General features: G+C 42.6%; 1 protein-coding gene across 9 annotated transcripts in view; it reads right to left on the reverse strand.

Annotated features, from left to right (window-relative positions):
* The window catches only part of LOC124594801 (phosphatidylserine synthase), a 155024-nt gene that overhangs the window by 49397 nt on the left and 91239 nt on the right, over positions 1-14388 (reverse strand). For all 9 annotated transcript variants that reach the window (XR_006978154.1, XR_006978155.1, XM_047133229.1 and 6 more), the window contains exon 6: positions 12745-12967. Coding sequence is in view for 7 of the 9 variants with exons in the window: in XM_047133229.1 (XP_046989185.1) it covers positions 12745-12967 (223 nt within the window). In the remaining 2 variants the exon portion in view is untranslated. The remainder of the gene's footprint in view (positions 1-12744; positions 12968-14388) is intronic.

Raw genomic sequence — 14388 nt, forward strand, 5'->3', positions numbered from 1 at the left:
ACCTCAAAGTTTGTATTTCTTCTCCCTGAGCTTTAATTCCCTTTACTGCTTGCTAAATGTACAGACTGAATAACATTAGGGGACGCTAGAACTCTGACTCACTTCCCTTTCAACAACTTCCTCCCTTTCATGCATTTAATTCTTGTAACTGTACTCTGGTTTCCGTACATAACCTTGTGTTTCCTGTATTTGCAACCTTTACAATTTAATCAAGTGTGGTCCAGTCTAAATTGTCAAAAGTTTTCTCTAAATCTAAAAATGCAACAAATGTACATTTGCCTTTCTTCAGTTTTTCTTCTAAGGTAAGTTAAATGTTCAGTATTGTCTGGTGTGATCCTACATTTCTCCACAACACTAACCGATGTTCCACAACATTAACTTATATCAGTTTCTTCATTCGTCTGTACGTAATTCAGAACAGTACCTTGCAACCATGACTTATTACGTGGATGTTTCAGCAGCATTCACGCCTGTGAACACTTGCCGTCTATCACATTCTTCTTGATGACAGAGTATTCTGCCTTTTTCAATATCTTCCACATCAGGTCAAACAGTTTTGTCATTTTCCTTGCATAACTCTCCAATATATTCCTTCCATCTTTCAGCTTCCCCATCTTTTCTTAGTACTGGCTATCCATCTGAACTCTTGATATTTATATAGCTGCTTCTCTTTTCTCCAAAGATCTTTCTAATTTTCCTATAGGTGCGACCTATCTTTCCCATAGTTATGCACATTCTTATAGCCTTGCATTTATCCTCTAGCAATTCCTGCTTAGCCATTCTGCATCTTCTGTTAATCTCATTTCTTTGACATATATATATAGCTTTTGCCTGCTTCATGTGCTGTATTTTTTATTTTCTCCTTTCGTCAGTTGCAGTCAATATCTTCTGGACTGTGCAAGGATTCCTACTGGGCCTTATAATTTTACCTATTTGATCCTCAGCTGCCCTCACTATTTTATCACTCAAAGCTACTCATTCATCTTCTATCAAACAATGGAAACTCTGGGTTGGAATATTACCAATATTATGAAAAGAATGGCGTGTCTACCACCATAAAGATGACAAGCTGAGCTGCAGACAGTCACAATGAAAAGACTTTTATACATTTAGTGCCCCTCCCCTCTCTCCCCTCCCCCCTCCATGCACACTAGTGCCATCTCCAGCAGTGTGAAACAGAATGCAACTGTCATGTTAAGCGGCAATCTGGAGTGGGGCAGGGAAAAGGGAGGGATAGGAGGATACAGGTGATGGGGAGAGAAGAGTGCTGTCTGGCAGAGTGTGCAGAGACTAAATTGAGGTGAGAGAACACTCGTCAGGTGCAGCATCAGGAGACCAAGTGGTGGGGAGGTGGGTGGGAGGGGGGCAAGGGGGGTGTAAAAGGAGGAGGGAGGGGAAAGACAGGTGTGTGCATTGGTAGAGGGTGGCACACAACAAGGGTGGGGGACGTGAATAGGGAGGAAGTGATAGGAAAGAGGTGGCGGAAACGATTGGGTGGAAGTTATGGGCAGAAAGTTACCATAGGTTGAGGCCAGGATAATTTTGGGAAAGGAGAATGTGTTGCAAGAATAATCTACACCTGTGCAGTTCAGAAAAGCTGTTGGCATAAGGAAGGATCCAGATGGCCCAAGTCGTGAAGCAGCCACTGAAATCAAGCATGTTATGTACAGCTGTATGTTGTGCCAAAGGGTGGTCTACTTTGCTCTTGGCCACAGTTTGGCAGTGAGTGTTCATCATTGTGGACTGCTGGTTGGTGGTCATACCAATATAAAAAGCTGTGCAACGATTGCAGCAGAGATGTTATATGGCTGCTTTCACAGGTGGCCCTGCCTCTGATGGAGTAGGACAAGTCTGTGATAGGACTGAAATAGGAAGTGCTGGGTGCATGAATTGGGCATGTCTTGCATCCCATGTGGTTGGGATTGGGAGGAGCATAGGGATGGCCAAGGATGTTGTGGAGGTTGTGTGGGTGACTGAACACCACTTTAGGAGGGGTAGGAAGGAGCCTGTGTATGATGTCCCTCATTTCAGGGCATGATGATAGGTAATCAAAGGCTGCAAACGATGTGATTCAGTTGTTCGAGTCCAGGATTGATGTTTGATGATGAAGGGGACACTTCTTTGTAGTTGGTTCTTGGGGTTGGAGGTAGGCTTGGTGGTTTGAGAGGAAATGGCATGAGAGATCTTGTAGCGGACTACATCTGTGGTATAGTGCCTGACTGTGAAAGCATGTTGGGCAATGGAGTTCCTGTTGCTGCAGATACACTATCCCCAGGTGGTCAGGCTGTATGGGATCGATTTCTTGGAGTGGACGGAGTGGCAGCTGTCAAAGTGCAGGTAATTTTGGTGGTTTTAATGTGGGCAGATGGAACCATCAGAGAGGAAAAGGTCAACGTCCAGGAAGGTGACACACTGGTTTGAGGAGGACCAGTGGAACAGTTATGAATCACAGAAACTCCACCAGTTACCTCACTTGTTGATCTACAATCCCTGCCAAAGTGATCCCATCCCAGAAATCCAACTTAGCCTCCAATCTCTGCTTAAAGCCTTAGGTCCTTCCCAGAACCTCTCCCTTGAATCTAGTTCCCTTCTAACCCCTATGACACCCACCTTCTACATCCTACCCACAATCCAGAAACCCACTGCGGCTGGTTATTGTGCCTCCACTGAATGTATTTTGGCCCTCAGTGATCAAAATCTCCAAACTGTTACTAAAAATCTAGCCTCCCACAACAAAGACACCAACACTTCCTTCAATGACTCTCCACCATCCTCACTCCTTTACCTCCTGAATCCCTACTCGCCACTGGCGACACTATTTCTCTATACACCTAGTGTCTTGCCACTATTAAATAATATCATTCCCAACTTCCTTCAAACTCCAAACCCACTACCTCATTCCTCATACACCTTACTGAATTTATACTAACACACAACTTTTATCCTCTGAAAGGAAAGTATACAAACAAATCCATGGCACAGACATGGGCATCCGCATGGCACCCTCCTGTGCCAAACTATTTATGGGCCATGTGGAGGAAACATTCCTAGCCTGCCAAAGCTCCAAACCCATGGTCTACTTCAGTTTCACTGACAATATCTTCATGATTTGGACTCAGGGCTAAGACACCCTATCCTCATTCCTTCACAACTTCAACACCTTCTCTCCTATCTACTTCACTTGGTCCTTCTAAGCCCAGTGTGCCATCTTCCTGAACATTTACCACCTCCTCTCAGATACCTCGAGTCGTACATCAGTCAATGTTACAACCTTCAACCACCAACAGTAGCTGCATTTGAACAGCTGCTACCCCCTCCACACCAAAAAATCCCTCCCATACAGACTGGCCACCTGGGGATAGCACAATGGCAGCAGCAAGAACTCCCTTTCTCAGTATGCAAAGGTTCTGACCAAGGTGTTCCTAGACTGGCACTATCTTCCTGACCTAGTCCTCAAACAGATCTCACGTGACATTTCCCCACAAACCACCAAACCTTCCAACACCCCAAAGAACCAGCTACAAAGGAGAGCCCCCTCTCCTGTACGGGAATAACCGAACCACATCTTTCAGGGCTAGAAATCTGTTGTTATGCTATGAAATGAGGGAAATCCTACAGAGTCCATATCAGTGCCACTCCCAATCCCAACCACAGGAATCATATCCCTGTTGAATATCCAAGTGCAAAATCTGCCCAATCCACTCATCCAGCATTTTCTATTCCAGTTCTACTACAAACTTGTCTAACCCATCAGAGTCCAGGCCACTTGTGAAAGTAGCCATGTCATATACCAGCTCTCATTGTACATCTACATCTATATGGATACACTGCAAATCACACTTAAGCTCATGGCAGAGGGTCCATCGAACCACCCTCACAATAATTCTCTTTTATTCAAATCTCGAACAGTGCACAGAAAAAACAAACACCTCTATCTTTGCGTGTGCGCCCTGACCTCCCTTATCTTATTATGATGATTATTTCTCCTTATGTAGGTTGGTGTTAACAAAATACTTCCTCATTTGGAGAAGAGTGGTGATTGAAATTTCATGAGAAGATTCTGCTGCAATGAAAAATGCCTTTGTTATAATGATGTCCACCCAAAATCCAGTATCGTGTCAGTGATACTCTCGCCTCTATTTCGCAATAATACAAAATGTGCTGCTCTTTTTGAACTTTCTCGATGTAGTCTGTTAATCCTATCTGGTAAGGATCCCAGACCGCACAGCAGTGCCGCAAAACAGGATGGACAAGTGTAGCACAGTCAGTCTTTCTACTACATCTGTTACATTTTCTAAGTGTTCTGCCAATAAAATGCAGTCTTTGGTTTGTCTTCACCACAACATTTTCTGTTTGTTCCTTCCAATGTAAGTTGTCTGTAATTGTAATTCCTAGGTACTTAGTTGAATTTACAGCCTTTAGATTTGACCGATTTATCGTGTAACTGAAGTTTAAAGGATTCATTTTAGCACTCATGTGGATGACCTCACACTTTTCATTATTTAGGGTCAATTTCCAATTTTCGCCCCTTACAGATATCTTTTCTAAATCGTTTCACAATTTGTTTTGATCTTCTGATGACTTTACTACACGATAAATGCCAGCATCATCTGCAAACAACTTAAGACAGGTGCTCAGATTGTCTCCTAAATTGTTTCTATCAATAAGGAACAGCGTAAGGTCTATAACTCTACCAGTGGGGAACACCAGAAATCACTTCTGTTTTACATGATAACTTTCCACCAATTACTACAAACTGTGACCCCAACTGTGATCTCTCTGACAGTAAATCACGAATCCAATCACATAACTGAGATGATTTTCCATAATACGCAATTTCACAACAAGCCACTTGTGGGGTACAGTGTCAAAAGCCTTCTGCAAATCTAGAAATATGAAATCAATTTGAAATCCCTTGTCAATAGCACTCAACACTTCGTGTGTGTAAAGAGCTAGTTGTGTTTCACAAGAACGGTGTTTTTTCAATCTGTGTTGACTGTGTATCAGTAGACCGTCCTCTTCGAGGTAATTCATAATGTTTGGAAAGAATATATGTTCCAAAATCCTGCTGCACGTCGACAATAATGATATGGGCCTGTAATTTAGTGGATTACTCCTACTACCTTTCTTGAATATTGGTGACACCTGCGCAACTTTCAATCTTTGGGTATCGATCTTTCATTGAACAAGCGGTTGTGTATTGCATCAGCATACTCTGAAAGGAACGTAACTGGTATACAGCCTGGACTGGAAGACTTGCTTTTATTGAGTGATTTAAGTTGCTTCACTACTCTGAGGATTCCTACTTCTAAGTTACGCATGTTGGCAGCTGTGTTCGATTCAAATTCTGGAATATTTACTTCGACTTCTTTGGTTAAGGAATTTTGGAAGGCTGTGTTTAGTAACTCTGCTTTGGTAGCACTGTCATCGATAGTATTTCCATTACTATCATTCAGAGAAGGCATTGATTGTGTCTTGCCACTAGCATACTTTACATATTACTAGAATCTCTTTGGATTTTTTGGCAGGTTTTGAGACAAAGTTTTGTTGTCGAAACTTTTAGCGTTCATTTAAATTTGGCATGCTTTTTTCATTGTTCCTTCAACAGTGTTCTGACCTGTTGTGTGTCCCAAGGGGGATCAGCTCCATCATTTGTTAATTTATTTGGTATAAATCTTTCAATTACTGTCAATCCAGTTTCTTTGAATTCATGCCAAATCTGGTCTATGCTTACATTGTTAATTTGGAAGGAATGGAGACTGTCTCTCAGGAAGGTGTCTGATTTTTTAACAGCTTTTTTGAATAGGCCTAGATATATTTTTTGTTTATTTTTGGAGGCTTTGGAGGTTACAATATTCAATCTCATTAAGACAACCCTGTGTTCACTAATCACTGTATCTATTTTGATTCCTGTTACTAACTCAAGATTACTTGTTGCTAAGAGTTGAAGTGCGTTTTCACAACCTTTTATTATTCGCGTAGGCTCATGAACCAACTGCTCGGAATAATTATCAGAGAATGCATTTAGAACAATTTCAGATAATGTTTTATGCGTAACTCTTGATTTAAACATGTATTTTTGCCAACACATCAAGGGTACATTAAAGCTATAATTGTATGAGTCAGGTATGTGTTTGAAACTAAACTCAAGTTTTCTTTGAACCTTTCAACAATTTTATAACCTGAATAGGGAGGTTGAACAAGAATGACCTCTGCCCATACTAGCTCACAGGAACTACTACAGTTTCGCTATGAGATAAACTACTTCTTACAGCAATAAACACACCACCACCAACCGTGTTTAGCCTATACTTTTGTAACACCAGTAGATAATTCGCAAAAATTTTGGCCGAACTTACCTCCAGCTTTAGCCAGCTTTCAGTGCCTGTAACAACTTTAGCATCTAAGCTTTCTATTACTTCTTGGAGCTCTGGTACTTTCTCAGTTATGACAATTTACAACTGATGTACCAATGGTTCCTGTACCTATATTCCTCCTGTGTTCGACCTGCACCCTTTGAGACTGAAGCCCTTTTTGTGTTTCCATGAGAGCCTTTAACCTAAAAAACTGTCCAATCCACATCATACAGCCCCTGCTACCTGTTTAGCTGCCTCCTGAGTATAGTGGACCCCTGACCTATTGAATGAAACCTGAAACCCAACCACCCTATGGCGCAAGCCTACATGGTCGCAGAACTGTCCGAGCCTCTGTTTTGTACCCTCCACTTGGCTCTGTACCAGAGGTCCACAATAGGTCCTGTAGACTATGCTGCAAATGGTTAGCTCTGCTTTTATCTTGCAAGCAAGGCTTGGAGCCTTTAACACTTCTGTTAGCCTCTCAAAACCAGAGGTAATCTCTTACGATCCAAAGCAACATACATCATTGGTACCAATGTGAGCCACCACCTGCAGTAGGCTGTGCCCTGTGCTTTTCATGGCATCTGGAAGGACCCGTTCCATGTCTGGAATGATTCCACACGACGTGCACACAGAGTGCAGATTGCTTTCTTTCCTTCCTCAGCAGCCAAGTGGGCCCATAACATGCCTAACACTGGAACTCGCAACTACCAATAATCCCATGTCGTGATTGCCTGGATCTTGAAATCTGAGAGGTTTTGACTGAAACACGACAAGCGTCTGCAGTTGGCTGAGGGACAATGTCAGCCACAGGCAGCACCTGGAACCTGTTTGTCAGACTAACTGCAGAGGCCTTACATGTGCCCCCCCTGGGAAGTCTTTCACCATCTGCCATGCCCCGAGGCGACCTCACACATGACCACAGGTGAGAGGTCAACCTCAGTATGAGCAGTAATGGGCTGGCCACTGGTGCGGACAACTGGCGGACTCATGTGTGCTGGAAAATCTGCTGGATTCCCATGGATGGACCACAACTTCCCTGTATCAACCACAGCAGCTTCAGGCTGTGTAACCACAGCCATCACAGCCTGCAGCTGAGAGCGAAGTATCACCAAATTGGCGTGCACCCACACACAGTAATCACAGTCCCAGCAATCACAGCTTTTATGTTGGTATGACTACCAACAGTCTGTTTACCAGGATAATGGTCACTGCCAAATTGTGGCCAAGAGCATGGTAGATCACCCTGCAGCATAACATGCAGCTGAACATAATACGTTTGCTTTCAATGGCTGCTGCACAACCAGGGCCATCTGGATCCTTCCCTACACTAACACCTTTTCTGAACTGCACAGGTGCAAGTAATTCTTTCAACACATTCTCTGCTCCCAAAATTATCCTGGCCTCAACCTATGATAACTTACTGTCCCCATACATTTGACCCAATAGTTCATACCCCCTCCAGCCTATCATCTCCTCCCTATACATGTTCCCTCACCCTCATTGTGTACTGCCCTCTGAAAGCTCACACTCCTGTCTTTCCCCTTCCCTGATCCTCTCCATTTACACCCCCAACCCCCTACCCCTCAGCCTCCTGACGCTGCGCCTGCCAGTGTTCTCTGCCTCGGTCTAGTCCCTGCACACTCCACCGGACAGTGCTCTTCTCCCGCCCTGCCTGTATCCTGCTATCTCTCCCCCTCCCCTGTCCCACTCCAGGTTGCTGCTCAACATGACAGTTGTATTCATCTTCTCTTGTATTCATTTCCCAAGAATCAGTCAATTGTTGCCTGATGCTTGCTCTGAAACTCTCACAATCTCTGTTTCAACTTATTCAGGACCCACTTTCCGATTTATTACCTTTTGCAATCTCTTCAGTTTTAATCTGCATTTCGTAAACTATAAATTAGGGGGGAATGTGGGTTGACAGAGATGTCCACACAATTGCTATAAACACTGTGTCTACATGGCACGGTGGTTAACGCAACTGCCTAGCAAGCAGGAGATCCTTGGTTCGAATCCTGGTCCCACACATATCTTTCCTCCTCAACACTGATTCTGCGAAAATTGTCAGTGCAGCTGACATCAATTGTCCCATCCCATTCCTCCCCTTCCTCTCCCCGCCCCCCCCCCCCCTCCATCTTCAATTTTCATAATAAATAAATTATTGTCAGAGTCCACATCTGCCTGTGGAAATCATTTTCAAAATCTTTGGCTCACTATAACTTGATAAATCTCTAGGTTTCTTCCATATAGAGTGTCTCAAATCTGTTGGGTCAAACTGAAACAGGTGATAGTGGGTCCACAACCGATCATATTGACATAGGGAGCCAGTGGTTGGAAGTGCATATTTATCTGTTACAGACATACACAGCGTACTCTGCATAACAACAGTGTTAGCTCATAGCAACTGTTCAAAGTGACAACCGCCACTCTCGATACATGTATGACAACAGTGTATAAAGTTCTGCTGCACCCTCTCTCAAGGATCCCTGGTGTCTGTTGTACCAGGAGACGGGCAGCTTCGACCCTAGCAAGCAGGCATTCATCTGATTCTATGGAGGTTTCATAAACCAATGTCTTGACGTTACCCAGGGAAAAGTTTAGAGGTGTAAGATCTGGCAGTTTCACTGGCCACGGGACAGGACCTCCTCAACCAATCCAACAACGTTGGTGTGTGTTGTTTGGGTGCTTGCCACATTTACATCAAAGTGGGGACCTCCTCATCAAATCCAACAACGTTGGTGTGTGTTGTTTGGGTGCTTGCCACATTTACATCAAAGTGGGCTGGTGCATGATCGTGTTGAAACCACATCCTTTTGCAGACAACCAGAGGTACAGTGTCCAAGAACTATGGCAGCACATATTGCAGTAACACCACCAGTCAAATGGCAAGACAGCAAGTAACGAACTATTAGATGATCATAGATAATGCCTGCCATTACACTGACAGAGAATCATTGCTGGTGGCCATTGATGTGGATGGCATGGGAATTGTCCTCACTCGAAGCACGGCTGTCGCAGCTGTTGAAAACACTATCACGGGTGAAGGAGATCTCACCTGTGAACAATACAAACTGCACCAAGTCCAGCACTACAGAACTGCAGTGGATAATCCACTGGCAGAAGTGAATGCAGGGCTCAAAACTCCAGTGGTCCCTGCGCTTGCACATGGTCTTTATAACAGGGGTGTAAAACATGTTCCACCAGTCATTTCCACACTGTATCCTTTGAAGTGGGCGTTTCATGGGCAAGTTACTAGGTGGTCAGTCACATGATTCAACACTATCTCCTCAAAGTCTGGTGTTCTGACATGTCTTTGGTCGGAACCTTGGCCAGGTGTAAGGTGTGAACTACCCTATTTCTTGTTGCTGGTATCCCCAGGAATAATTTTTTTCCAATGAGGATGAAGTCTGTTGGAAAGTGTTCTGCTTAAACCTATGTCTGCCAGCTGTCATGGTGAATAATGTTCCATCTTTGATTAGACTTCACGTACTGCACACAGTAACACACCTTAACATGGCGGCATCACAAGCTGTCTGATACAATGGACAGCTGAAACCAGGGATAGTGGTGTGTGTGCTGCAAGATTAATGTGCTGATGCGATGCCTGCGGCGATTACACGATGCACGTGCTATGAGCTAAATCGTGTACAATATGCCTGCTTGGTGGTCAGGTGTGCACACTGTTTCATCACCCTCTGCCTGTTCCAGTGTACAACAGAACCGCTGGATCTTTGTGAGAGTACAGAAGAATTACATGCACTGTTTGCATTACATGCACTGTTTGCAATACATGCATCGAGACTGGCAGTTGTCACCATGAACAATTACTATGAACTATGTTGTTTTTATGCAGTGTATACTGTGTAAGTCCATAACACAATAAATATGGATTTCTGACCACTGGTCGCTATCGCAATATACACTGAGATGACTAAAGCCATGGGACGCTATGAATATATACAGATGGCAGCAGTATTGCGTACACAAGGTATAAAAGGGCAGAGCATTGGTGGAGCTGTCATTTGTACACAGGTGATTCATTTGAAAAGGTTTGCAACATGATTACTGGCACACAATGGAAATTAACATATTTTGAACATGGAATGGTAGTTGGAGCTAGACGCAGGGCACATCCCATTTCAGAAATTGTTATGGAACTCAATATTCTGAAATCCACATGTGAAGAGTGTCAAGAATACAAAATTTCATGAATTATCTCCCACAACAGACAATGCAGCGGTTATTGGCGCTCATTTAACGACTACAGCGTTTGTGTAGAGTTGTCAGTGCTAACAGACATGCAACACAGCACGAAATAACCCCAGAAACCAATGTGGGATGTACAATGAACACACCCATTATGACAATGTGGCAAACTTTGGCATTAATTGCCTGTGGCAGCAGACAACCGACGCGAGTGCCTTTGCTAACAGCACAACATCACCTGTAGTGCCTCTCCTTGGCTCGTGACACCCTGTTTGAACCCTAGATGACTGAAAAACCATGACCTGTCAGATGTGTCCAAATTTCATTTGGTAAGAGCTGATGGTAGGGTTTGCGTGTGGTGCAGAACCCATGAAGCCAAGGAGCCAAGCTGTCAACAAGGCACTGTGCAAGATGATGATGGTTCCACAATGGTGCATTTAAATGGAATGGACTGGGTCCTCTGGTCCATCTAAATTGATCACTGACAGGAAATGGTTGTGTTTGGCAACTTTGGGACCATTTGCAGCCATTTTCTCAAACAACGATGAAATTTTTATGGATGACAACATGCCATGTTCACAGAGCGACAATTGTTTGCTATTGGTTTGGAGAACATTCTGGACAATTCGAGCAAATGATTTGGCCGCCCAGCTTGCTCGACATCCCATCAAACATTTATAGAACATAACTGAGAGGTCAGTTTATGCACAAATCCAGCACCGGCAAAACTGTCACAATTGTGGACAGCTACAGAGGCAGCATGGCTCAATATTTTTGCAGTGGACCTCCAATGACTTGTTGAGTTCAAGCCACGTCGAGTTGCTGATCTATACCTGGCAAAAGGAGGTGTTCTGACACGATATTAGGAGATACGTCATGAATTTTCACTTCAGTGTTGTGGGTTGTTGTATCTCTAACACCTGTTTCAATTTGACAGAAAAGGTTTGAGACACCTTTTACATATAAAAGTTCTTACATGTTTTTTTAAACCAAGTGCTATTGATAATTAAATAATTATTTTTGCAAAATTCTACCAGGCAGTTTCCTCCTCTACTCCTTTCTCGCAGTCCACGTTCTCCTACCATTTTTCCTTCTCCTATGTTTCCTGCTATGGAATTCCGGTCCCCCACATCACTACTACATTATCCTCCCCTTTAACTACCTGAATAATTTCTTTTATCTCACCATACATTCTTTCAATCTCTTCATTCATCTGCATAATGAATAGGCATGTAAACTTGTACCACAGACATGGGTGTTTGTTTCAAGTCTGTCTTGGCTACGATAATGTTTTCACTATCCTGTTCTTAATAGATTAGGCGCATTCCCATTTTTGTAGTCATTATTGCACGTATTCCTGCATTACCTCTATTTGATCTTATATTTATAACCCCTTCCTTCCTGCCACCATACTTCACTTATTCCCTCTATTCTTCCATATAACTTCATTTTATCTTCTTCGATTTTTGAACTCTGTTACCTTTGTACTAAATCAAGGGATCCAACATTGATGCTCTGACCTGTAGAGTGCCACTTGTTTTTCCTGATGACAACATCCTCCTAAATTTTCCTGGTGACAACATCCTCCTAAATAGGACCTGCTCAGAGATCAGAATGGAGGACTGTTTTACTTCTGGAATATCTTACCCAAGAGGATACACCATTATCAACTGCCCACATAGCACAGAGGTGCATGCTCTTTAGAAAAGCAAAGGCTGCAGTCTCTCCTTGCTTTCAGCTGTTCACAGTAACAGCACAACTAGGCCATGTTGGCCAATGTTTTAAGGACACGTCAGCCAGTCATCCAGATTGTTGCAGACTGAAAAGGTTGCAGCCCCTTTCGGGAACTATAAGTTGGTCTGGCCTCTCCATAGCTACCCTTCCATTATGGTTGAATCTGTGGTGCAGCTACCTGTATCACTGAGGCACACAAGCCACCCCATCTCACCAAGAGCCATGGTTTCTTGGGGGACTTGGAACATAGACTCTCAGAATTTTAGGAGTACAGCTGTTAATATCACAACATACATTAAAATTCTACAATATACAGCTTTAATACTATAGCACTGAAAATTCACAATTTCATTCATATAGTCACATTTAACTTTACAATTATTTTCATGAAAATTGACAAACAAATATTACATTCGCTAAAGACATATTATATAGTATTTCATACCTGTATGTAGCGATGCCACAGAACACAGCCATATACGCAAAGTATAGAAGTTAGCAGCTGCAGTAGAAGCCACAAGACAATATTGAATGCCTGTGTGCGTTCAAACAGCTCTTTGCCATTCTTTATGCACAAAATGGCCTCAGTTACCATTATAGCACCATATACCCAACACTGTGTTCCCACACGTTTGCACAATGGATTTGTAACGTAACTATAATACTGTCTGCAAAACAAACAAACAAACAAAAATTCAGTAAAGATGCAAAGAGTGGAATACCTCACTAACTTGCACATCTGCAAGCAATAAATTGTGCAATAGATTTGCACAAATAATTTCTTGACATCCAACACAGGACAGATACACACACACCGTATGGTCAAAAGTATCTGGTTAACCCTTAAATAATGTGAAATTAGCCACTAGAGCTCACGAGACGTGGACAAGTCAGTATAAAAGAAGGTGAAGTCAAAACTATTGTTAGTAGAAGCAAGTAACAGCACAATGGACTGGTCAGGGGAGCTGAGCGACTTTGAACATGGACCAGTCATTGGATGTCACCTGCGTAACAAAGCCACCTAATGCCTTCTTAGGCTGCACAAGGTGAATGTTGACGATGAGACTGAAGAGAAAATCCGATATCTAAGACATCCCTTAACAATGATCGCACCTGTCCATTAAATTTCACACACAAGGTGATTTCGGAATGGACATTTTGCTAACTTTGCATTTACCCAGTTACTGAGAATGACTGACACTGTGTACAGCACCAAATTTACACAGTGCACCATGGTTTTTATGGCACAGCTCAGTTGGTTGGGAGACTTATCACATTCATCTACCTAACCCAACATATGAGAACACTTGCAGGTATCTGCAACCCACAGGGCAGAATTGGGACAACTTATCTCTTACTAACTTCACCTTTAGGCAAAAATACTTATTACATGATATGACATCCCAGCATGTTAGTTTTATAGTGTGTACATGGTGGTGTTATTCACAAAAAATATAATCACTTGCAAGTAGTTAAAACTGTTTAACTGTTTGTTCAAACAGAACACGGACCCAAGTTACAGGGTAGAGCATTATAACTGAGATTAGATTGTTTTATTCTCTAGCCAAAAAATGTATGTGCTGATTACATTTTAAAGCAAACTAGAGCATCTGCAATGCAAATGAGCAGGAAATAAATACACGATGGCTGTAGAATATATGACTTCAAACTGGATCTGCCCAATTTCTCTAAACCAGATACCAAGCACCTGACTGGGTATTCATCTTGTTACTTGCCTACAGAAATAATTATGAAAGAAATCCAAAATCAGAGATAGAAGCAACACTGCAATACCTTAAATACTTCTAGAACAGATGGAGAGGATTAGTAATTCAGAAGTTAAAAAAAAAAAATATTAATCTCATTTTCAATCGACATGATGGATGTGAACTCAGTACAATACAACATGAAACAACATACCTGAAATCATCAGTCTGTCAGTTCTTGTGAAGAACCAAAATCACATAACATACTGAAAATAAATCTGTACTTACAGTGTCACACATTCAATGTATGAACTGTCAAATATCTGCTCACCAAATTGTACAACAACTGAGCCCTGTTGAAAAGTAACCTGCTAATCTACCGA

The sequence above is a fragment of the Schistocerca americana genome, chromosome 2 (genome assembly GCF_021461395.2).
Source record: "Schistocerca americana isolate TAMUIC-IGC-003095 chromosome 2, iqSchAmer2.1, whole genome shotgun sequence".
Lineage (NCBI taxonomy): Eukaryota > Metazoa > Arthropoda > Insecta > Orthoptera > Acrididae > Schistocerca > Schistocerca americana.